This window comes from Bubalus kerabau, chromosome 2, assembly GCF_029407905.1.
Source record: "Bubalus kerabau isolate K-KA32 ecotype Philippines breed swamp buffalo chromosome 2, PCC_UOA_SB_1v2, whole genome shotgun sequence".
NCBI lineage: Eukaryota > Metazoa > Chordata > Mammalia > Artiodactyla > Bovidae > Bubalus > Bubalus kerabau.
In genome coordinates this window covers 104672496-104698440 of record NC_073625.1, presented here as the reverse complement: position 1 = coordinate 104698440, position 25945 = coordinate 104672496, and the positions used below count along the sequence as shown (strand labels likewise).

Genomic DNA, 25945 nt, shown 5'->3' with positions numbered 1-25945 from the left:
TTTCAGTTCAGTTCAGTTCATTTCAGTCGCTCAGTCGTGTCCGACTCCTCGCGACCCCATGAATCACAGCACGCCAGGCCTCCCTGTCCATCACCAACTCCTGGAGTTCACTCAAACTCACATCCATCGAGTCAGTGATGCCATCCAGCCATCTCATCCTCTGTAGTCCCCTTCTCCTGCCCCCAAGCCCTTCCAGCATCAGGGGCTTTTCCAATGAGTCAACTCTTCACATGAGTTGGCCAAAGTATTGGAGTTTCAGCTTTAGCATCAGTCCTTCCAATGAACACCCAGGACTGATCTCCTTTAGGATGGACTGGTTGGATCTCCTTGCAGTCCAAGGGACTCTCAAGAGTCTTCTCCAACACCCCAGTTCAAAAGCGTCAATTCTTTGGCACTCAGCTTTCTTCACAGTCCAACTTTCACATCCATACATGACCACTGGAAAAACCATAGCCTTGACTAGAAGCTTCCCAGAAAACCCTTCTGCTTCAACCAGACCTTTGATGGAATCTCAATTTGGTCTCTCAGGTTTACGTTTGCTTATTCTTGCCTCATCTCAGCTTTCCTTCTCCTTAATTCTTCATACACCTAGTTATTACATGGTTCTAGCACTTGAAAGTCAATTTGAAATTCTGACATAGTTGACACAATATTAGCAATAAGCTAATGTCTTCAAAGTAGTACGTTCCTGGGAGCTATTCATAGCACCTTCTCTCTGACACTGAGCAGAGTGCCTCCGATTATTCTATTTTTCTGCTTGGTTGTGTGGTAGAATTGGCAGCCACAGATGGCGAGAACCTACACCTCCCTGCAGAGGTCCTCCTGGAAACCTATCAGGTATCTTTTTCTAGGAATTTGGTTTTGAGAGTTGTATCAGTAGTTTAGGGGCTACACATCTGGGCATAAATATTGCTGATAAATATTTGGACTCTCTTTGGGTCTGCATTAGGCCATTCTCTTCTTGGAGCTCTTTGCCTGCTTATAATGACCTATTTGTTTCATGCGTATCCCCTCTTTTGGAACATAGACCCACGATGGAAGAAACTGTTTAGTTCATTGCTGTGCTTGGTTCCTCCCGGTGCTTGGCCCAGATATTTCTTGATTGACTTTTGACTGAAGCAGTGTTTCTGATTCTACATAAGTGAACAGAGAAGTGGTGAGAAGAAGATTAAGGGGAAATGGATGCCCTAAAAAGCAAGTGACTTGACAAGGTATCCCACACTGAGGGAGAAACAGGGTGAACCTCAGGCCTGAATTTGTTCTGTTCCTTGAAGAGGCCTGCCTAGATCCGGGTACTGAGCTTTGTGAAAGGCCCAGATAAGGAACACAATAAAAATCATGAAACACAAATCAACTTTTTTTCTCTGTGGTGGCAACATTAGAGCACCCTAACGGGGAGGGCTTCTGAGTTAATTTAGATAATCTTCTCTTCAAAAGATTTAAAAGCTCTAATTCACAAAGAATGTAAAGAGTCAGAGGAAATTAGGGGCCCAGGAACCAGCCACAATGGGATTGTATGTTCTGACTTGAAAATATTGCAGTGTTTAAATTTCTTGTCTTCTGAGTCATAACTATAATGCTGGGATAAGAAATGGGACACCCAGACATTAGCATAGCTGTAATGTGATATGGCTTCAAAGCTATTGAAGTGGTTAGCTATTTTTCATCTCCAGTGAAATGGATAAGCCTTAGATGACAGGGACTTCAAGGCAATGAAAAAGAGGTAGGAGTTAAAATTTTTAGTTCAGGGGAAATCATGAAAACTTCTAATCTACAGATACTTAGAAAGAGGGAAGAGTCCCCTTACTACTGCCTTTTAGAAACTAATTGGCAAAGGCTGATCCACCACCCTAACCAAGCTTATTTGAATTCATGTGTGTTAAAGCCTAAGATTTAGCAGGTGATTAACCTTATTGATGATGGTGCCTTAATATGGAGGAGACATTTGAACTTAGCCACACAAATATATCTTGTTCCCACTGAAACTGTTGGTAATTAGTCAAATCCATTTCCCCTGCATTCCCTAATCAAGGTTGTTTTAAGACTCCCGCGTCCTCCAAGCTGCACGTGGCCCTGACAATAAGTAACCTGCTTGCCTGAGATGTTTTCCGGGAACCTGGAGTCAGTGGCATCTAGCTCAGCTGAACTGGTTGAAACGAGGTGGGACCCCCGACCCTCCAACTGGGCATGCGCGGGTGTCTACCTGTGCCCTTTGGGATGTGCAGAGGCCCGTAGCCTAGTCACGCCTGCAGGAAAGATGTCGACACAGCTTTTCCCCATCACCTATCCCCATCTCGCCACACTCCCTGCGCCCCAGCCCACCATGCTTCGGGCTTCTTTATTCCTCATCCCAGATATACCCCGCCCCGTGCCTTTGCGGAGGAGGATCTGAAGTTTGTTCTGCCGTCTACTTGCATGGCTGCCATGTGTATAAACCCTGTCTTTGCTGCGAACCTCAGCGTTTTGGCGTTTTGGTTGCTGTACATCAGGTAAAATGGACCTGGTTCCGTAACACCACCAAAGAGCATTAAAAGCCAAAAAAAAAAAAAAAAAAAGACTATAAGCTGGGCAAAATTATGGTAAACAAGGGCTTTACTTTACTTCGGGCAGATACCAATTCTATCTTTACTCCTAATGATCTTCGTTAGTTTCACCAGGAGATGCTCCCAGGCCTCCTCTGGGACCAGTTTTGTCACCTGCAGGCTGAACATCCCGGCTTTCTCTACGGATAAGGGTGGGGAGCGTCAGGGGAAACGTTTGCACAGGGCATCCCCTGGACCGTGGTAGCAGTAACGGCTGGGGAGAGGAGAAAGTCTAGGTTTTCTCTGAGATTCCCAGGGCAGAGCTGTCGGTAATGAGGTGTGACTTTGTGCACAGCCAGACTTTCCACTTGGCCCTAGCTTTGGTAGGGATTTTTCATCTGTGTTGCAGTCTTAAGGGCCGGCGACAGTGAAATGCAACTTTAAAAGGACAAGGAAGGGAGGGAGATGTTTGTTAACTCTGGACAGTTCCTCTGGAGGTGGAGAGGCCTCCCAGCCCCTTCAGGGCCTCCTAGGACTGAGCACAGCTGGTTTCAATGAAGGGCCCGCATGGGTGAGAGATGCCATCCAAGCAGGGGAACCTGCCACCCTGCAGGATTCGAGAGGTGCATGTGAGGATCTTCTCTTTGCAGGCACTGCTCCTCCTGCTCTGCACAGCTCCATGGAGTGGCAGGTAGATATGGCAGGTGAGGACCAGAGAGTTCCAGTACTTTGCACAAGGTCACACAGCAAGCAGGTGAACATATCTGGACTACAGTCTGACTCAAGACTTTTTCCGAGACACAACAGGTCCTATGAAGAATGTTTATCTTTGTTTTCCCCCTTTCCCCAAGTTTTAGACAGTCTCCTAGGAGGAGAAACATTTGGGTATTACTGTTCCCCTGACACATACATTTGTGACCCCACAGATCATTCTGGGGGCTGCCTGGAGCCACAGAAGCAGCAGCTGCCACTGTCGTTGCCCCAGGTGCTGACTCCATCTCAGCCATGGAAAGTCCCTTCCCCAGATAGACTCTGGTTTTCCACTGGCTACTCCTGCGGCTAAAATAAAACCAGGCTGATCCCTCTACCGCCCAGTGCTAACAGCTGGGGCCGCCTCCAGCCTTCATCAGGGGTGTGAAGAGGCCATTTCTTATGTGCCGTTTTGCTCCTCTGGCTGCCACGTCTCTGCCCTCCAAGTGAACCGCTCTCGCTACCCTGTGCCTCTGCCAAGATCCTCCTCACGGGCTGGCTGTCTCCCGTCACCCTCCTGTTGAACTCAGAGTTGCCTTCCCCTCATGTAAAGAGAGAAGTCCACGAGCACAGAATTTGCACAGGCCTGTGCTAAGCGTGGACGAGGGACCACTATGAATAACTCTGGCCACCCCCTCCACCCTGAGTTCCTATCAACCCAACCGACACAGTCAAACACCTTTCTTGTATCTTCCTACCACTGCACAAATCACCACAATAGAAAGAGCTAACAACAAATACATTTAGAATTGATATTTATAGGAGCAGGCTTGGTATGGGTTTTCAGCCCTGCTGCAGAGAACAAAACTGAACCACAATATGTGAGTTTATAGCACTCGGCAGACACTGTCAGAAAACAATGCTGAAGAATACAGCAGCATAATCCATCCATTTCTACAGGGCCCCCTCTCCATTTCCATGGACATATTTCCCAGACAAGCTACCGAACAGGTTAAGTGTCCTACCATTTATTCACTCAGGCCACAGGGATGCTTGAACAAACTTTGTTGTTCACATCCTGCCCCCACCTTTTTTGGATACGAAATCCTTTAGTGCATTAAAAATAAAAGAACTAGGTCAACTCAGCAAAGTTAAACAGGTTTGAAATTTGTTTTAGATGTTAGATTAATAGAACCATTTACTAGGTGGCCTTCATATGGCCTATGTGTTGAGTTCAGTTCAGTCATTCAGTCGTGTCCAAGTCTGCAACCCCATGGACTACAGCATGCCAGGTTCCTCTGTGCATGGGATTTTCCAGGCAAGAGAACTGGTGTGGGTTGCCATGCCCTCCTCTAAGGGATCTTCCAGACCCAGGGATCGAACCCATGTCTCTTATGTCTCCTGCAGGTGGTTCTTTGCCACTAGCACCATCTGGGAAGCCACATGTGGCCTATGGAAGCCAACAATTTTTAAGAAATAAAGAATAACAGAAGACCAATTACAAATTTGGGAGCATTTTAGAAAAAAAGGTCACAATACTTCATTGAAAGCATCTCTGTGTTCTTAAAATTAGGGTAAGTTTGCTATTTAAACTTCCAAAATGTGTTTTGAACATTATGTTAGAGAAAGAATAATATATTTTAAAAAGGGTGGCTGATCCATTTCTCTAATGAAAGATCGGGAAAGCAGAGGTGAGAAAGTAACTTCGGCTTCACAGGCAGACATACCTGTGTGCATGTGTTTGCATGTACAAGTTATTATGGCATCCTAGGCCAGGTAACAGGGGAGTTTGGTCAAAATGGGACTTTCTGGGGGCAGAGCAGCCACCAGTGTGAGTGAGGGTGGGGGCTGCTGAGCTTTTCAACACTGTCCTGGGGAGAGAATGTGAATCCAAGAGACAACCCCAAACTGGCTGAGCTCTCTGCAACTGGAGAGGAGGAGGGAGATGCGCTCATTCTGAGACTGGCCTCCAGAGAACCTCGGGGGGAAAGTCTGGAGCCCTGATCTGCATGAAGCAGCAGAGGAGGGTCATGGTCAGTGGCACAGGAGCCTGAGAGCAGTGACCCTGATGAGAACACTTATGTCTTCCCCAAGGGTGATGTGGGCACAGGATGGAGCTATTTGAATTGAAGGTACTTTTGCCTTTGCTAAATCTGCTCCAGGAACCCAAGTCTTTTGTGCGAGGCCCGCTGGCCTGATGCTGATGTCACCAGTCTCCTAGTGCTGTCGGGCATTCCTCTTGTTCCTCCCGATGGTGGAAGAATTTCCCATTTCCCCGTCCACCTTGGAGCTGATCTGTGGAGAAACAGGGCCTTCCCAAGAAGGTAGAGCCTGAGTCATGGGGTCAACACACAACGGAGGGATGAAGACACAGGGAACAGGGAAGCACCCACGCCTTGGTCCCAGAGACAGTTACCCGCCAAGGGTGTGTGACAACCTGGAGCCCAACCTGGAGTCTTCCTAATGCTGCTGGGGGCCTGAGGGAAGCGTACAGCATTCCTGCGGTGGAGGTGACCAGCTGGTGCTACAGAACATCTATCCCGGTTGGGCAGGGCCTTGGAGCCACCCCTCTACCAGACTTCAGGGAATCACATAATCCCAGGACCTTCGAGAAGGAGGCTGGTGTTTGGGGATATCTAGAGCAGCGGATGTTACAGAGGTGCACAGCCTGGAGTTTCTGGGCAGGAATCTGGGCTGCTGGCCTCTGGGCAGGGAGGCAGGTGGAGGGCAGAGTGTAGCATGGTTCTGCCATGGCTGGTGAGTCTCAGGTGAGGGTAGGAAGAGTCCCAAGGTGGTTGACTTCAATGCAGCTTGCGCACATCTAGTTCAGAGTTGCAACAAAAGGGGATGGTGGGTGTTTCTGACTCTGGAGGGCTCATCTCTGTCTACAGCTGCAACTTCTCTTCTGCCTCCTTTTCTTGCAGGTTTGGGTCCCTCTTAGCGCCTCTCCTCCCTGTGGGAATGTGTACAGAGCTCACCCATCAATGGGCGAGTGGAGCATTTGGCAGTGGTGACTTTGCTGCAGTCCCTGTATTTTTCATGAAACAGCACCAAGATCAGTGGCTCTCTCTCCCCAGCTCTCCATGCTGGAGGCTTAGAAGACAGGAATCTGGTCTCTCCGAACCAAATCTAGGTCATCATCTAGGGTTAACAAAACCTGAAACAAGATGGGCAAAAAAAATGAGAGGAATGCACAGTTGCGATAAGTCCCTGTTTTCTGACTCACAAGTGTACTTAATTGTTTTCATGTCTTCTGCAGCGCTGTGCTTTTAATAGACACTTGTAATTCCGCAATTCATTTATTCAAGTATATATCAAGGGTCTATTAAGTGCTATTGTAGATGCTAGGGATACAGCTTAGGATAAAAGATAGACGTCTACCCTGATGGAGCTTACATTTGAGAGAGGGCTTCAGACATGAAGCAAATGCATGAACAGAGGCTACTATGTTAGATAGCAGTATGTACTAAGGATAAAAATTAAACTGTGGAGGGAATATAGGGAGTATGGGATGGGATGAGGTAAAATTTTGGGGGGTGGCTGGGGGCATCATTACCACTTAGAAGGGGACATTTGAGTGGGGACCTAAAAGGAATAAAACTTTGTTGCAATAGAATATTGTTATAAGAATTGTTCCCCTACCCTCCATTTATAGTTCCCTCTACCATCACTCTCTCTGTGATGTAGAGGGAACTCTTAGCTCCACTTTTATTATCTCTGTCTCCCCAGAGAATGTGACGATTAAAGAAAGCCTTAAGGAAGAATGTTTCTACAGACTGGTTAAACTTCCCAAACTGGCCACTAGGAGGCAGCCCCGCTCCACTCTTGAGGTTCCTTGGCTGAGACTAAAGAAAGGGGTCAGCGTGAACCCAGGGGGCCCCTATTACTTGTTAAAAGAACTTGTGTGCAGGCACCATATACTTTTATTTTGGAAAAGTCAAAATTGAGATGGAAGTATGCTGGGAGTTGTCATCCTGGGTTGTTATAATATGCACAGCTTCAGGGAAGGTGTGTGGGCAAAAAACGAAGGGACTGCAGGAGAGATTTGGAAGAGACTGGTTAGAAAGGCAGCGAAAGGCCTGGCTGCTATCCTAGGCCACTCCAGGAATTTGGAAAATGTTTGTATTAATAAGGTATGTAGTGAGACTGGAGGAGAGGGAGGAATGTGAGTATGACACAAGAAGGAATAACCTAGTGTGGCTGAGATGGTAGCGAGTGCCACCAAAAGCGCTTCCTGGGGGAGCTGGGCATGTGAGTTCCAATCATCAGTGCAGTCCAAGCATCGTGCAACTGAAGGAAAATTATTTTATCACTGTGTCTTAAAGTATTGAAGAGTAAAAGAACAAAATGAAGATCTAACTAGAGGGTACAATGTTTAAAAAAAAGATAATCTGTACATTGAATCATAATAAAGACTTGGAAATTAAAAATAGGATGTAAGTAAGGGGGGAAGAAAAAAAAAAGAATACAAGATGTAAAGAGAGAAGCAAAGTTTTTATAAACTCACCAAGAATGAGAAAAACAGGGCAGTAGCAGAGAGGAAGTGCCAGATGTCATGGTCGTCAAAGAAATCTAGCAGGATGCACTCTCGGTTCTTCTCCCTGGACTCAGCTGGCGTTCCCTGGAAGGAGGTGAGGCAGGATGTGGGGGAGTAGTCCCACAGTTCAACTCCGTAGAGGACGGAGTATCCAGAAACCTACATTCGCTACTAGATGCCTGGGTCACTACATTATTAGCTTCCAAGAAAACATACGTCCACACAAAAATGTGTCCACAGATGTTCATAGCAGCAGCGTTCATAAAAGCCAAAAAGTGGAAACCACCCAAATATTCATCCACTGAACATCTGCTAAAATGAGGCATGTTCATATAATGGAATGAAAAGTGAAAGTGCTACTCAGTCAGTGGTGTCTGACTATTTGCAGCCCCATGGACTATAGCTCACCAGGTTCCTCTGTCCATGGAATTCTCCAAGCAAGAATACTGGAGTGGGTAGCCATTCCCTTCTCCAGGGGATTTTCTCGACCCAGGGATTGAACCCTGGTCTCCTACATTGCAGGCAGAATCTTTACTGTCTGAGCCATTATTCAGCAATAAAAACACATGATGTACTGATATAATGTGATCTGTACAAGGGTGGACCTAGGAAACGTTACACAGAGAAGGCAGACTCTGACTGCGTATGATTCCATTTATGTGAAATGTCCAGGATAGGTGGATCTACAGAGACAAAAGACTAGTGGTTGCCTCAGGCCAAGGGGTTAGGGAGAAATGGGGATGGACTGCTAATGGATGTAGGATTTTTCCTGGGGTGATAAAAATGTTCTGACATTGATTGCGGTGGTTATGGTGATGGGGAGCTAAGACTTCCTCCCTGTTCTATGCCTCACATACATCACCAGTTTCCTAGGCCTCAGCTTTCCTATCTGTGAAATGGATTTTTATACACCTGCACCTGGGTATCTGTTTATGGATGATGACTATGATAAGGTGGCGACGATACACTAATCAGGCGTCCTGTACATATTAAGCATCCATTGGGAACAGGATCGCAATCATAATACAACACACAGTGAAGATCACATTGGCAGTGGGGATAGGGCTTCGTGTTTAAGAAGCGCCACCCCGGTAATAATGACATGGCATTTATTGAGTATTTATGTGTGGATATTTATATAAAACCAACCCCTTTTAAAAAAGCGTTCACATTAGAGAATATAAAACAGATAAACAGCAATAAGCCCGTGAAGAGAGGGAGGTAGGAAGGTCAGAAAAGCCAGATGGAGAGAGCACATTGTCCAGGAGACAAACACTGTTCTCTTACCTCCCAGCTGCTGAGATTCTGGAAGAAAAAATACAGGGCGGCAGCCCACACTACAGCGGTGGCGACAATGCAGAAAAGCGGGATCAGGAGGATCTTCTCGGAGCTGCGCAGCTGTGGGTGAGAAGCAAATGCCGCCAGGCTGCATGCATCACCCGGTCACCTGAGGAGGGCCCGCAGCGCCCAGCCAGCAGCCACTCTTACCTTCATGATGATGTAAAAGGCCAGGTAGAGCAGCAGGTTGCAGATGAAGATGCCCAGCATGTAGGAAGCGAAGTCCCTGGGTCGGTAGATGAGTCCAAAGAGGGCGCTGAGCGCACAGAGGAATTGTTGTGTAGCCAGGAAGCTGGATTTTTGGTATTACCCACCCTTCCAGCCCCCACCCCCATTTCTGGTGGGAGGGGAATTAAAAAAATCTTTTAACTTTCAATTTATTAAATCTCTTTTAGAACATTCATTTTAATGATTATAAAGTTCCTATCTGTGGATGTACCTAAACAGTACTCTCTGGCTGAAATGAGTTTTCTCTTCGTCCTTCAGTTGTTCACTATTATAAAAAACGGCAACAATGAATGCCTTTAGACATATCCTGCTTTTTTCTTTTTGCATTTAAGATGATTATGACTAGACATAGAATTGTCTCAATAATTGGTTTGACACATATTACCAATTTTTAGCTAGCTGTCTAAATACTGAAGTTTATTTGGTTGGGGTTTGGCCTTAATTTTGTTCCAAATTACTACTCAGTTATAACAGAGATCTTTATCATGTGGGGCTTCCCTGGTGGTTCAGCTGGTAAAGAATGCCTGCAATGCAGGAGATAACAGAAATATTTATTATATAGCTCTTGCTTATCTTGTGATTTTGAAAGCTTGTTTTTAATACACACTATGCACATGTATGATATATAGTTGGATTTCTGGCCTCTTCATTCTGATTCATAATTTATAATTTTGAATCAGTGCCTCACCATGTTATTATTGTTTTATAGATTATCTAACATAGGTTGTCAGATGTGGTTTAGTCGCCAAGTTGTGTCCGACTCTTGTGACCCCATGGACTGTAGCTCGCCAGGCTCCTCTGTTCATGGGATTTTCCAGGCAAGTGTGTTGGAGTGGGTTGCCATTTCCTTCTCCAGGGGATCTTCCTGACCCAGGGATTGAACCAGGGTCTCCTGTACTGCAAGCAGATTCTTTACCAACTGAGCTACCAGGGACTTCCCAACGTAGGTTAGGCTAGCTTGTACTATCCAATATGGTAACCACGTGTGGCTATTTAAATAATTGAAAGTGAATTTTCTCAGTCAGACTCCATTTCAAGTGCTCAATAACCACAAGTGGCTAATAAACTAAGCTTTATTCCAGAAAGTTCTGTCGGATAGTGTGGGGCTGTTGCTATACACCTCTGTGCTTGCTTTCTTCTGTTAATCCTTTGCAGAGACCTTTGAAAATTTTGTCTAACTAGGTAAATAAATTTCTGAATAAAACCCTATTAACTTAGTTCCAGTTTCTAAATTTGCACATTACCTTGAGAATTGATATCTTTACAATAGTTAATCTTCTCACCCAGGGCATGGTATCTTTCTTCATTTAGCTAAGTTTTTGTCTATATCTCCTAATGAGGCAGTTAAATGTTTTGCAGAAAGATCCTACATATCTCTCAAGTTTATTCCTAAGTATTTAAAGTGTAAAACTGTTACTAACAGTTTTTGTTCATTTTTTAAAATATACTTTTTATTGAAGTATAGTTGATTTACAATGTTGCGCTAGCTTCTGCTGTACAGCAAAGTGACTCAGTTATACACTGATTGCATTACATACATGGATTCCACTGGATGCATCCATGTTGCTGCAGACGGCGTTATTTCATTTTTCAATGGATGAGTAGTATTCCATTGTATGTATGTACCACATCTTCTTTATCCATTTCTCTGCCAATGAACATTTATATTGTTTCTACGTCTTGGCTATTGTGAGTAGTGCTTTTGTGACTGTATAGGTGCCCATTTCTTTTTGAATTATAGTTTTCTCCAGATATATGCCCAGGGGTGGGATTACTGGATCATATGGTAATTCTATTTTCAGTTTTCTGAGGAACCTCCGTACTGTTTTCCAGAGTGGGTGCACCAACTTACATTCCCACCAACAGTGTAGGAGGGTTTCCTTTTCTCCATACCCTCTTTAGCATTTGCTGTCTGTAGACTTTTTAATGATGGTCATTCTGACCAGTGTGAGGTGGTACCTCATTGTAGTTTGATTTGCATTTCTCTAACAATTAGTGATGTGGAGCATCTTTTCATGTGTCTACTAGCCATCAATATGTCTTCTTTGGAGAAAATTCTATTTAGGTCTTCTGCCCATTTTTCAGTTGGGTTGTTCGTTTGTTTTTTATTATTGAGTTGTATAAGCTGGTTGTATATTTTGGAAATTAAACCCTTGTTGGTCTCATTGTTTGCAAATATTTTCTCCCATTCCATTGGTGGTTTTGTTATGGTTTCCTTTGCTGTGCAAAATCTTGTAAGTCTGATTAGGCTCCATTTGTTTGTCTTTATTTTCGTTTCTATTGCCTTGGGAGACTGACCTAAGAAACCATTGGTATGGTTTATATCAGAGAATGTTTTGCCTATAATCTCTTCTAAGAGTTTTATCAAGTCATATGTTGTGTTTAAACCTTTAATCTATTTTGAGTTTATTTTTTTGTATGGTGTAAGGGTGTGTACTAACTTGACTGATTTATAGGTGGCGGTACAATTTTCCGAACACCGCTTATTGAAGAGACTTTTTCCCATTGTATATTCTTGCCTCATTTGTGGAAGATTAATTGACTATAGATACGTGAGTTTATTTCTTGGCTGTCTATTCTGTTCCATTGATTTGTATGTCTGTTTTGTGCCAATATCATGCTGTTTTAATTGCTGTAGTTTTGTAGTATTGTCTAAAGTCTTGGAGGGTTATGCCTCTTGCTTTCTTCTTTTTCTTCAGAATCATTTTGGCAATTCTGGGTCTTTTATGGTTCCATTTAATTTGAGGATTGTTTGTTCTAGTTCTGTGAAAAATATCATGGTAACTTGAAAGAGATTATATTAAATCTGTAGGTTGCCTTCGGTAGTATGACCACTTTAACAACATAAATACTCCCAATCCAACAGCATGGGATAGCTTTCCATTGATTGTTTAAAAAAAATACCTTTTAAACTCACACCTAAATAAATATATAAAATATTTAGGAATAAACCTGACAAAAGAGGTAAAACATTTATATGCTAAGAACTATAAAATATAATAAAGGAAATTAAACATGATTCAAAGAAATGTTTTTGTTCAATTTTTATTTCAACTGACTTTGTCCTATATAATATAGGAAATTTCCTCTTCTCACAATTTGAAATCTTCAGTATACTCTAAACTCTTGTATACTTTTCACACAGATTCATCAGTTATTAGCATTTTGCCACATTTGTTTTATTTTCTCATTCTGTCTCTCTCGATGTATACATACATCTCTCCCTATATGAATACACATACACACCACTGTTGTTCTTCAAGGACTATATGAGACTGACTCAAGGTTGCTGCTGCTAAGTCACTTCAGTCGTGTCTGACTCTGTGCGACCCCATAGACGGCAACCCATCAGACTCCCCCATCCCTGGGATTCTCCAGGCAAGAACACTGGAGTGGGTTGCCATTTCCTTCTCCAATGCATGAAAGTGAAAAGTGAAAGTGAAGTCGCTCAGTCGTGTCCGACCCTCAGCGACCCCATAGACTGCAGCCTTCTAGGCTCCTCCGTCCATGGGATTTTCCAGGCAAGAGTACTGGAGTGGAGTGCCATTGCTTATGTTCAGTCATTCCATGACCTTTGTAATATCCATGGGAAACTGAGGATGGAGAACCTTAGTGAGGCGGTACCGCCCCCTGCTGGGCAGTCACAGTACTAGTGTGTCGTTGTGCCTCATTTCCCCGCACCCTGCAGGCGCTGGTGTCCCACAGAGCTCCTGCTAAGAAGAGAAAGGCCATCCACCTTGTCTTGTGAGCAGACCTGGTTTGATTTTAGTTCTACAAGAGGCAGGGACAGGCCAGGTGATTCTGACCCTGTGGACATTGTCATCGGTTTTTCATTATCATATCTCCTACCAGCACCCTCCACCGTCTTACAAAATCACCAGGACTGTAGGGTCTTCACTAAAAGGGTGGCCAAGCGAACATCACAGGTGATCATGGCCAAGAATCACCCATCTCGATGTGTCCCTCAGTGAAGCACAGTCCTTCACAGGTATGGACCTTCCCCAAGGTAACCCCTGGGGCAGCAACATTGTGGGAAGTTTATTTTGGATGCACATGGCCCCTAAATAAGATTCAAATTCTCATGAACTGATTCTGGGTTTTCTGGGTTCCTTGATTCTGGTTTTCACATTTTTAAGAATAAATTGCAAACACTAGATACATAAAATATAGCTAGCATAAACGTACTTTCGCTGCACTGTTCTACTTTGAGGTAGGTCATTTGAGGAAACAAAGGGGCTTCCCAGGTGACTCTAGTGGTCAAGAACCTGCCTGGTAAAGACGTGAGAGACACGGATTTGATCCCTGGGTTGGGAAGATCCCCTGGAGGAGGGCATGGCAGCCCACTACAGTATTCCTGCCTGGAGAATCCCATGGACAGAGGAGCCTGGCAGGCTACATAGTCCATAAGTTGCAAAGAGTTGGACACAAGTGAAGCAACAGCATGCATACAGGAGGAAACAAAGCCAAGGTAATAATGAAGGAAAAGAAAAGGCAGAAGAATGATACATGCAGAGTAGGAAGACTGAGACCTGGAGGGAAAGAAAGAGACAGGAAAGAGACTTACACACACACACCACCCCACTCCCCCTAGTAAGAAAGAGATGCCTACTGGGTAGCATTATGGAAAGCTCTAAAAAAAGAGTTTAAAATGGTTGCATTTTTGACTGCTGGCATAGTTAATCTCTCTCTTTATAAATATGTGTGTATGTATGCATATGCATATATAGCTAATCTAATTTATCTACATAAATATCGCAAATTTGATGTTTGTCTTGTTGAACAAATGAGTGCCGGGCATCGACGTGTGGGACTCATTGCTTTAAGGTAGACCACTGCTAGTACACAAGCGCATTTTTTGCAGGACGACAAATAGCTTTCTTTCAAGTCTCTAGAACAAGCACAGTCCCACATTCTCCTTAATTTCAGATTTCTTTGTAAAAATGACAGCCAAGGAAAGCTAAGCCACAGTGTTACAGAGAAATTAGTAAAGAGAAAGACATGTTTTCCTAAGACTACTTACAAGGACCAGTTAACCAGGTTCCCCACGATGAGTAATACCATCCTGTCCTGGAAAGGAGGAGAGAAACCAGTGAGTGAAAGGCTGCGTGCACTACTTCTTACCATACGGGGAGCATCAATTATGAGAAAACTGCTTTACTGAAACGGTTTTTCTATCGATATAGGAGAGCTGTGCCTATGAATGAACACTAATCCTCTGAAGGACTAAATGGCAACGCCTCTGACTGCAAGCAGACATGACCTCCTCCCTGTAAATGAAAGCCTGGTAAGTAAAGCAGAAGTCTTGCTGTTTCCTTCCTGTTTTTAAAGGAGCTGGGCACCTGCGATTCTTTCCCTGGGTTGTGGTGACTGGTGGGACCTAAGGCAGCTCTTGAGACACAACTGGGATTTGTTTCATTACTCTGGCTCCAAGGAGGTCCCGCAACTCCCAGTCTCCTGGTTTCTAGACACACATTTTGAATATGTTATTGACTGGAGACGTAGAAATACATTTTAGAGACTGATACAATTGACATCACCGTGAGAAGCTGTTAGCACCTAAAATTGACCAAGAGCTCATAATATAATTCATGATTGTCGTTATCATTCACACTTTGCCCCGTTTGGTTTTTGTTCCAATCTTGTGTATATTATAGGGCTGCCCTCATAGCCCAGTTGGTAAAGAATCCGCCTGCAATGCAGGAGACCCCAGTTCAATTCCTGGGTCGGGAAGATCCGCTGGAGAAGGAACAGACTATCCACTCCAGTTTTCTTGGGCTTCCTTTGTGGCTCAGCTGGTAAAGAATCTGCCAGCTATGTGGGAGACCTGGGTTTGATCCCTGGTTGGGAAGATTCCCTGGAGAAGGGAAAGGCTACCCACTCTAGTATTCTGGCCTGGAGAATTCCATGGACTGTATAGTCTATGGGGTTGCAAAGAGTCAGACATGACTGAGAGACTTTCACTTCACTATGTATATTATAAACTCAAGTGTATTACTATAAATTTTTTAAAATGATGTATCATGAACTTGAGTGAAGAAGAATTTTTTGGTGAATTTTATGCAAATACTTTCTCTGATTGTCTGAGCAATATATATATACTAGTGTGTGAGAAGATCATAGTACTTCAGAATATGGATCCAGATGATGTGGTAATCACATCACAAGTTCATGATACATCATTTTAAAAAATTTATAGTAATACACTTGAGTTTATAATTTTGTATATTCTTTATATAAAAATCCTTCTGATTATAAACTATCAGCAGGAATTCAGTGAACACCTATGTGCCAGGCCCAAAGGGGATCACGGGCTCTGACCACAGGCCTGGGTAAAGGCTGGGGCAGTGGCTTAGAGGAGGGATGCAAGTTCTCTGGGGTCCCTGGCCAGCGAGCCAGGGCAGCTGAGACCAGCACCCTGATCCCTCTGCTCACTGTAGTAGCAGGTAATGTATTGAAAACTATAAGGCAGAATATTTAACAGTGTATTTTTACCCAGAACCAATAACTATAAATTTGAAAAAAGCATTCCTACTCACTGTCAGAATCAAACAGTACACAAAAAGCAAACAAATGAAAACTCCAGAAAGTATAAGTTCCTGATGAAAGTGATTGGAATGACCATATGACCCAGATGGCCTGGGACGGCCCAGGTGTCGTCATTAATACTGCCTTCTATTCACAAATGAAATAATCATACTTCTTTGGATGATGCTTTTATAGGGACACTGTCTTGACCCTCCCTCCCTAGCAATCATCACTGTTTGACAGTTTTATATTTTTTTTTCTTGATAGATTAGCAATTTTTATGTAAAAAGGGCACCATTCCATCTTGTCTTTTAAGAGTGAGAAGAAAAGGAAGCAAGATGCCTCTTCCCTCACTAACTGGACTTCAGCCACCCTAGGCCATCTGGCCCCCTTGGTCTGGGGAGCCTTGAGTGACTGCCCGCCGCCCTGTTGTCTGGGAGAGGGCCAAGGGACACAGGGACATGCACGTACCATATACAGAGGCCGGGTGCGCTGCTGGATGCAGTCCGTGTAGAACACCACAGCGGCCCGCCGGAAAATTCCCCAATCTGCAGATGACACAATCGCATGGTGAGAAGGCTTAGTCACTGGTAATACAGAACACTCCACTGTGGCCCGAGCTTTTGTGGCCAGGATGAAGATGTCCTCACCTCATAAAAGCCATGCTTTGCACCTAATAGGTCAGTAATAAATACTTGCTTTAAGAAATGCACCACCACCCCCACGGCCACCAGGGATTCCATGGCAGGTGTGCCTTATCCGTGCGACATCCCACAGAAAGGCAAGCAAGATGGACACGAGACAAGCACTCACAGATCACTCGGGCAGCTGGCCAACCCGCCTACGGTCTCCTGTGGCTAAGGTTCCCTCTGTTGATGGTTTACTCTGGTGCTGTTTTCTTTACAGCAGAGATGTGATGGGGCCTCTCAAAAGTCACCTTAAAACATCTGCTCTCTCTAGACCATGGGAAATCGTAGCTTGTGAAAATTCAAATTTGTATTTCTCAGTGTGGTTAAAAGTCAGTAAAAATTAAACCAGGGGATACTGGGGACTATTGAGCATGTCCAGAAAGGCTGAATGTGGATTAAAACAATAGTCAAAGGAACATAGATGGGAGAGAGAGGGGGGGAGCTTTTTTTTTTTTTACTGCAATCCTTCAAAAGGATGGTATGAAACACAGTGAGTGTGCATGTCACAATTGTTATATAAACAGGACCAGAGCCCCAGGTGGGGCCGTCCTGTGAGTCATCTGCATGTAGACGTCACAGGCAAGGCTGGAGTCTGCCTGAAGTGAACATTTCGGTGAAGGTGGACCCCAGGTCTGTTGTGGCTGCTGCTACTCTTTAAGGCCAACCCTGGGTTCAGCTGAAGCAGCTGGACTAGCTACAGTCTGGGGGCATGGTGGTGGGGTAGGGGGATGTGCATGCACTAGCCCAGAGGAGGTGGGCTGGTTGGGGTGCATACCTGTCTCTGAGTCTCTCTCTGCACCCCCTTCCCACCAAATCCTGCCCAATTTGGAAGGCATGTTCAGAAAGCAGACTTGGCAGGTCAGCCAGGCAGGTTGTTTTGTTAAGAAAACAAGCTAGAAAACCCCGGGAAGGACAGCTGAACATTACCTGTGTCAGACACATCTGAATCAGTGGGAAGCAGAGAAATGAGAAAAACAAAAAAAGATTTGTAAGAAGGAAGCCAAACAGGTAAACTACTGATTGTTTTATTTTCCTCTAGAAATGGATGACTTTAATTCTGTTTTCTGATTACAAAAGAAATGTTTTCTCATAAAGAACACAGACTGCTTCTGCCTGTCTCACACGTTCAGAGCATGAGTCAGACTTTTCTCTCCCTGTGTCCTTTTGTGCACCCCCTGCAGCTTATAACCCTTCCCCTCTCTGTGGTCCTTTTGGGGAGGCAAGGGACAATAGTGATTTGGACACGTAGCTCTGTAGTTTTCTGTCTGGGTTTCCCCGGTGGCTCAGATGGTAAAGAATCTGCCTGTAATGCAGGACACCCGGTTTTGATCCCTGGGTCAGGAAGATCTCTGGGAGAAAGGAATGGCAATCCACTCCAGTATTCTTGCCTGGGACATCTAATGGACAGAGGAGCCTGGTGGGCTATAGTCCATGGGGTTGCAAAACGTGGACATGACTAACTGACTAACAACACTATGCGATGCTCTGCCTTCTTGCTGCCACTGTTCCTGTGTCCACATTTATTTTCAGGTGAGGCTTGAGGGCCACAGGGAAAGGAGTCTGTGATTTGAGAAAGCAAAGGCAGTTGTCTGACCACTCTCCACTAACCCAACTTCCTGCCTCTGGACTAAATGTAGATGCAGTTGTCAAATGAAGTACCGAATTTTCCTTTTGACTCCGGTAAATCTGTAACCACTTGGGGGAAGACTCCCTAGGCACAGGAATTTAAAATCTTCAGATAAGCTATGTGAGGACTATCTTCCCTTTGCTTCTCCAGACCCATCTGCCATGTCTCTGTCCCTACCATGCCTGGTGAGGCTGACGATAGGGACCATGCAGTGGGTCCCCTTAATTCTGTTGGGTTTGGACAGTGAGAGGCCCCAGCAGGAGACTGCAGGGACAGAGAAAGGACAGTCAGCTCAGAGTACCATCTGCCTGGTGCCCGCCCTGTGAGGCTGCCTGTCAACCAAAGGACATTGATCCTTTCCTGCTGACTTGCTGTCCATGATGCCCTCCTTCCACATCTTGGTAACCACGTTCTCCATGTCTTTTTGGGCTTGTGGATAGTAAGCTTCTCTGCTCCTAACCCCAGGTTACTTTCATTCTTCTCTACCCCACTCCTATCCTATGGAGAATCCCTTTGTGAATAAATCATTTGTCTTTGGGCATGGCATCTTTTTCCTGTTGGGACCCTAACAAACTATTTCATGGTTATAATAGACTACATTAAATTCCTCCTTTTTAGAAAGGTATGGGGCAAAGGTGATATAAATATATTAAAAGCCCCTCTATCTATTAATGGTCATGACCATTACATGTATCTATATTCAGTTTTATTTTTCCAACTTGGAAAACCCAGAAAAATAGTGCTTAAATTATTTTCCTTTTGAAAGTTTAGTTTGTACAGTTTCATCCACTTCTGAGTATGGAGGATGGGACATGAACAGAGAGCTGGACCAGATGTCCTACACGACTAGCTCATGACGCTTCCACTGGAGGAGTTGGAGGCACCCTGGCTACGTTAACACCAAGTGTTAATCTACTGAGCATGCCGAAAGGGAAAATTAAATTGCTAAAATGATAGATTGTTTTATTTTGTTGTCTAATCTTAAAGCTGGGCTTCTCTGGTGGCTCAGATGGTAAAGAATTCTTTACCCAGATGGTAAAGAATCTGCCTGCAATGCGGGAGACTGGGTTCAATCCCTGAGTTGGGAAGATCCCCTGGAGGAGGGCATGGCAATTCACTCCAGTATTCTTGTCTGGAGAATCCCCATGGACAGAGAAGCCTGGCAGGCTACAGTCCATGGGGTCGCGAAGAGTCAGACACGACAGTTTTAAAGCCAATTGTTATATAGAATTGCTCTTAGATGTGGGCAACAGGGGTGCCATATTTGAAAGGCCCTCATTCCCCAGTGAGTGAGGACTCTGCAGAGCAAGGGGATTGCTCCTCCCAGGCCACATTCTGAATTCCTGGACCCAAGAATTCCCTGCCCTAATGGCCTTGAGTTTGCTCTCAGAACCTGCATAAACTTTTCCCCTGGTTTATTTTCCTGAGGGCAGTATGCACTTCTAGAGGCAAGGAATGGCCAGTTGGATGTTGGACAGTGTGTCCATATGCATACCTGTGAGACCCCTTAAGGTGCAGGACAGAGCCAGCAGTGGGAAGAAAAGAGTGGCAGGGGCTGGAGACCAGCTCTCCTGTACAGCTGTGTTCTGTTCTGTGTTCTAGGGTATTCTCCCGTGCACTTGAGAATTTTAAATTTGAGCTTGTACCTTTTAGGTTGTAATAAAGGTGTATTTATCAGTTGTTGGTCTGCTTTCTTTCTTCCCTGTATATAACAGTGTTTTTAGTTTTCTTTATAACATAAACATTTTCATATGTATGGTGTATAGGCTTTTATTTACAATCTTGCCTTGGCTCTGGAAATATTAGGGATGAGCCTCTATGTTTATATATGTTGGTTTTTCTTGAAATATACAAATGAATCTTTGGGTCTGACTTCCCAGACCTTAAAATGATGGGTGAGATTTAGATTCTCTAATATGACTTGCTCCCATGTATGCTGAATGACCAACAGTAGCTCAGAAGCTGATTTCCACAGGACCCTAGGCATTCTAACATGATCTATTCACAATGTCAGAGAACATTAGGCAGGTATCCTTCCTCTGAGATTGGCAAGTTGGTCTCTGAAAGTTCCAGTCCCAGAATTTGAAAAGCATATATAAATTCTTGATAGCCACTTAGGATGGTTAGAGAAATATTCTTTTTAAATACTACAGACTGAGAAATACTCTTTTTGGTGGAATTAGCGGTGTGACGATCATACTGTTATGCAAACGCATGGTGAATTGTAAAGCTTTTGAGACTTGGAGTTGGAAGGATTCCTCAGCTCTGAGCTAGCTTAGTTTCTCAGTTGAAAACAGAACTAGTGATAATAAGTTGCTGAAATTTTATACAGGAGAGGAAGCTCTTAGAGAAAATATATGCTAATAAACACAATTCAGAGCATGTGTTCATGGTGACCAGTAACACTCCCATTTAGGATAAGCAGGACAATTTTTTCCTGGGGGGGCATTAAATGGCATGTTTAGTATAGGGGAACAGGTGACTCACCTATCTTGAAACGACCCATGTAGTAGATCTGGGTGCTGAGGGCCAGAGAAGCCAGAATATGGATTGCAGAGAAGACGACCCAGAACCACACGTCATTCTTCCCAAACACCTGGAAGTAAAGATGGAAGTTACCATCATCTATTCTTTTCCCCAAAGAACTCATTAAAGTTGTTCCATCTCTTGTGCATGCATACGTTGTCAAAAACCGAGCCGTGTGTATGTTTTGGATTTCTCTGTCCTCTGAGCTCTCAGGGATCTTACTACAGTCAGAGAAGGAGGAAGAATGGCTACCTGGCAGCATGAAAAAGAAAGAAATGGAAAAGGGCAGCAGTGGGTGAGGCAGCTGAACAGCAGTCGAAGAGGCAGGCAGTCTACAGTTGGAGGCTGATGCTCGCCAAAGAACAGAAGGCAACTGACACTTGTCCACATGTGTTGGGGAAGTGGCTTCTGTTCGTTCAGGTCAGTCTCTGTCCCATTAGGGCCTATGTGTGTCTATTCCCGTTTCACCTGAGTCTGGTCCCGGCTCTATATTAACACTGCCCAGGATCAGTTATACAGGGATCTGTTACATTATCAAAAATTCTAGCTAAATAACTAAAATGCCATGAATGGGCCAATGATGGGAGTGTGTCATGGGCCAAGGATTATGGTTAATTAAACCTGTACACCTGAGGTCCAAAAAAAAACCCAAACATTAAAAAGCCTCCCAAGAGGGCTGCTGGCCGTGGGGAGGGACACACCACTCCGAGGACGGTGAGTGTGATGACCAGGGCAAAGGAGGCATAGGCGGCATAGGCGCTGGCGTTGATGTCCGGGTGGCGGGTCTGGTAGAGCTTCAGCATGCAGAGGCCGGCGATCATGTACATGAAGGAAGTGTCTGCGGAGGAGCCGAGACCTCAGTCAGGATCCAGTAGGCGGCAGACAGATCTTCAGAGAACCCTGCCCTCCCGGCCTTGGAGTATTTGCTGCCCCCAGCCCGTGTGCTGACCTCCAGGGTACTAGCCTCCCCAGACACATTCGAGGCAAGCCCTACATACTCCACTTCTCACCCCCTCCAAGAGGGGGGCTCCTAGCTCACAGAAAAGAAGTATCGGATGATATGATGAATAACTGACTCGCAGGGGTGAATGTGTATAAACTCCCCTGTGCAACAATAAAAGAACCCCTAACAGTGACAGGATAGTGTGACAATAGAGTCCCAGTTGGATGCAGGAGGTCCTTCTCAGTGTCCTGAAACATAACCACACTGATTACTGCCCATGTACACAGCTTTCTAGCCTAGGGACAGGAGACACCTAGAAATTACACATGGCTTAGCTGTATGAGGGTTGTGGTTGTTTAGTTGCTAAGTCACATCCAGCTTTTTTGTGACCCCATAGACTGTAGCCTACCACCCTCCTCTGTCTATAGATTTCCCAGGCAAGAATATTGGAGTGGTTGCCATTTCCTTCTCCAGCAGATCTTCCCCACCCAGGGATCAAACCCACGTCTCCTGCATTGCAGGCAGATTCTTTACCATCTGAGCCACCAGGGAAGCCCCAGGATGGTTAGGGGACTGCAAATTAAAACAACAATGTAACGTCCCATGTTACTCAAAAATGTGGCAAACTGTAAATAACAATAACACAAATTAGTGATATGGGGGAAGTGGGAACTCTCACTCAGCTAGCAGGAGTGCAAACTAATACTCTGAGGAGAAACTTGGTGCTTTTTTTGGTAAAATGGAAGATGCATAAAGCAGGTGATCCCCAAATTCTAATTCTAGGTGTTCCAGGGAACCTTTCTCACATGTTCACAAAGACATATATATGAAGATATTCATTGCAAAATTGTCTGTACCTGACCTTCCTCTTGAGAAATCTGTATGCAGGTCAGGAAGCAACAGTTAGAACTGGACATGGACCAACAGACTGGTTCCAAATAAGAAAAGGAGTACATCAAGGCTGTATATTGTCACCCTGCTTCTTTAACTTATATGCAGAGCACATCATGAGAAACGCTGGGCTGGATAAAGCACAAGTTGGAACCAAGATTGCCAGGAGAAATATCAATAACTTCAGAAATGCAGATGACACCACCCTTATGGCAGAAAGTGTAGAAGAACTAAAGAGCCTCTTGATGAAAGTTAAAGAGGAGAGTGAAAAAGTTGGCTTAAAACTCAACATTCAGAAAACAAAGATCATGGCATCCGGTCCCATCACTTCATGGCAAAAAGATGGAGAAACAGTGGAAACAGTGGCTGACTTTATTTTCTTGGGCTCCAAAATCATTGCAGATGGTGACTGCAGCCATGAAATTAAAAGATGCTTGCTCCTTGGAATAAAAGTTATGACCAACCTAGATAGCATATTCAAAAGCAGAGACATTACTTTGCCAACAAAGGTCCGTCTAGTCAAGGCTATGGTTTTTCCAGTAGTCATGTATGGATGTGAAAGTTGGACTATAAAGAAGGCTGAGCACCAAAGAATTGAGGCTTTTGAACTGTGGTGTTGGAGAAGACTCTTGAGAATCTCTTGGACTGCAAGGAGATCCAACCAGTCCATACCAAAGGAAATCAATCCTGAGTGTTCATTGGAAGGACTGATGTTGAAGCTGAAACTCCTATACTTTGGCCACCTGGTGCGAAGAGCTGACTCATTTGAAAAGACCCTGATGCTTGGAAAGATTGAAGGTGGGAGGAGAAGGCCCGGCAGAGGATGAGATGGTTGGATGGCATCACCAACTCAATGGGCATGAGATTGAGTAAACTTTGGGAGTTGGTGATGGACAGGGAGGCCTGGCGTGCTGCAGTCCATGGGGTCCCAAAGAGTCAGACACAACTGGGCAACTGAACTGAACTGAACTGAAGTGAACTGAGCAAAATATTGGCAACCTTGAAGTGCTGTACAACAGAGAAACTGATAAATGTAGTATATTTTTATTACATAGTGACAGTCTTCAAAAATGAATGAACTGGATATCCTTGATTCATTACCAATAATTCTTGAAAACTTTGTTGAATGAAAAAAGGATGTAGAACACAGTGTGATAAATTAGTATTAATTTGTTATTCAAATTAAAATGAAGAACTATTCAAATGAAGAAAAATTACAAAAACAAACTAGAAGGATAATATAAAATTGATCATAGTTGTTGCTTCTGAGGAAGGAGAGAGTGGACAAGTTTGGAAAGCAGTTCAAAATAGGACCTCAACTTTACACAATGTTGTATTTCTTTAACAAAGTAGATTAAGGCAGATATTTTAAAGGGTTGGCATTTGTTCCTTCTGAGTGGTGAATGGTATTGTTCTCTATAGATTTCCTCTATTAAAAACGTCTTCTAATTTTAAAAAGTTAAAATATAACAGAGTATCTGTGGTGTTAACAGCTGGAGGCTAGAGCACAAACACAAAATGACTGCAAAATTCACATCCTCAAGTGTGGAGGACATTGTTAATTGCCTTCTTCCAGCATCAGCTATTCCTGCTCCATTCTAACAGCATGAAGATGCCAACTCAAATATCTCAGCTCCATTTCTGCTCAGAAATGCACACCTCACAGCCTGTTTGTTTAGGAAAGCTCACAGCACTTCTGGTTTCAGGGAAGCGTCTCCCTTGTCTAAAGGTCACTTCCCCTCCTTTGGCCCAGGGATTGGTGTAGCAACCCTGGCCCAAACTAACCCACACACAGAGAGAATCGCAAGTGGACTCAGGGCTGTGTGAGCTATTGAGGAGTGAGGGGCTGTCATCTGGGGAGTCTGGGGAAAAGAACTCTCCTTGATTTCAAATAATGGCTTCCTGGAAGCCAGCTTGCTGCCTCCTCCAGACATCATGGTATGGAGATAGGAAGCAAAGACCCAATGTAGCTATTTTTGCCACCAGGAGGAAATACAGCCTGAGGAGACTACATGCAGTCTGGGTGCAGCCAAGGGGAGTGGTCACAAGAGAAGTGGAGCCAGGGCCACCGCTGGACTTGTGCTGATAAATATACTTATTTAATCCGATTTGAATTGGATTTTTTTATTACTTTCAACCCAAAGCAAGCAAACTGCTAAGTTAAGCCAAGCTACATTGAGGGAGATTTCTAGATGCCCTGTTGGTAAATCTACCTGCCCTGCTGCCTAACACCTACCCCACTGCCTACCTGCAGACCTAGCCATGAGATCGATACTCAGTGTTCAGCGCTTTCTAGTCGATAAAATGTGGTCAGGGAGGAAAAAATGATACAACGTGGGAAAATCACGCCCTGTGGCAAGGTACCCTCTGATCACTTCAGCACATGTAAATGTCATTTAATTCTTGCAAGAGCGACTTTGGCATTTTTGAGAGAGTCCCAGGATAAGACTCCTGTACCTCAGATCTGTGTAGCTGATGTAAATTGTGATTACCGAACTGGAAGTTGGAGTAATTGGGGCAGACGTGGTAACAAGCACTGAGCACCCCTTCCATCATCAGTGCAATGCCCATGGCATAGAAGAGACCGAAGTGTTTGGGAATCCCGTATTCCTGAAAAAGCAGGAAGTGTGGTCAGTGGGAAGATCCTCATTAGTGACTTTGCCGCAGAACCCGGCACCCACACTCTGGCCCTGTGTGGTCCCTTACACGTGATCCATTATCACACCAGATGTCCCTCCTACTTGCAGATCCTGTTTGAAACCGTAACCCTTCCTAGCTCCCACCTCCCTCTACCTGCCCTCTACTCACCATGGCAAAGATGTCCTTGGCTTCCAGAGCTTTTCGATGGAGAATGTCCCGGTGCAAGACTATCAGCAGGAAGAGGCAGCCCAGGAGCACATGGCCCAGGTTACTGAGAATGTTGTTGAAGGCACTAAGGAGATAGAGATAGCGAGGGAGTCAAGGCATCTGAGAGCTTCAGAGGCTGAACGAAGGCATGGAGGGGCGAGGGAAATCAGCATTGTTTTCCACCAATAACCTTTCCATGAGACTTCAGGCCTGAAAATCATCAGAGAGCATCTTTGTCCTACCTCCGTGTTAGGATGCTTTGCTTAGCCTGTGATAATATGTCCATTTCCTCCCAGGGATGCCTGTTCAGCCTCCCTAACACCCAATGATCCTCTCCTGTCCCGGTGGCACTGGCTGGGAATGAATCCTAGGAAAGAGAACTATTCTGCAGATGGGCAGCTGGGCCATTCAGCTAGTTGCGAGAGTGAATTCAAATACATGGACCCATGTTATACGTCCATATTCAGCTCCGTAACTGTGAATTTCAGGATAAATGTCAGCTGGTCACAGTCAACAGATTTCTTTCAGAAAACTGAGTCTAGTTCATTCCGGATGAAAAAGCCAGGCTCCCAACTGCCAGGA

General features: G+C 44.6%; 2 protein-coding genes across 11 annotated transcripts in view; one reads left to right on the top strand and one right to left on the bottom strand.

Moving 5' to 3' along the window:
• USF3 (upstream transcription factor family member 3) overlaps positions 1-19093 on the top strand; it is a 78284-nt gene extending 59191 nt beyond the window's left edge. The window contains exons 1-7 of one of the 7 annotated variants that reach the window (XR_008710348.1): positions 1968-2160; positions 2355-2489; positions 3173-3226; positions 4620-4786; positions 9044-9153; positions 14499-14599; positions 16108-18873. Coding sequence is in view for 1 of the 7 variants with exons in the window: in XM_055568201.1 (XP_055424176.1) it covers positions 14499-14515 (17 nt within the window). In the remaining 6 variants the exon portion in view is untranslated. The other 6 variants (XR_008710350.1, XR_008710349.1, XR_008710351.1 and 3 more) reach the window with 6 other exon arrangements.
• SIDT1 (SID1 transmembrane family member 1) overlaps positions 6307-25945 on the bottom strand; it is a 102581-nt gene continuing 82942 nt past the window's right edge. For 3 of the 4 annotated variants that reach the window (XM_055568203.1, XM_055568204.1, XM_055568205.1), the window contains 11 exons: positions 25325-25448; positions 25009-25126; positions 21384-21520; positions 20644-20752; positions 17457-17471; positions 16312-16388; positions 14336-14382; positions 9238-9343; positions 9037-9147; positions 7720-7833; positions 6307-6369 (listed from right to left, as the gene is read on the bottom strand). In XM_055568203.1, the coding sequence (XP_055424178.1) occupies positions 6307-6369; positions 7720-7833; positions 9037-9147; positions 9238-9343; positions 14336-14382; positions 16312-16388; positions 17457-17471; positions 20644-20752; positions 21384-21520; positions 25009-25126; positions 25325-25448 (1021 nt within the window). The remainder of the gene's footprint in view (positions 6370-7719; positions 7834-9036; positions 9148-9237; positions 9344-14335; positions 14383-16311; positions 16389-17456; positions 17472-20643; positions 20753-21383; positions 21521-25008; positions 25127-25324; positions 25449-25945) is intronic. The other variant, XM_055568202.1, reaches the window with a different exon arrangement.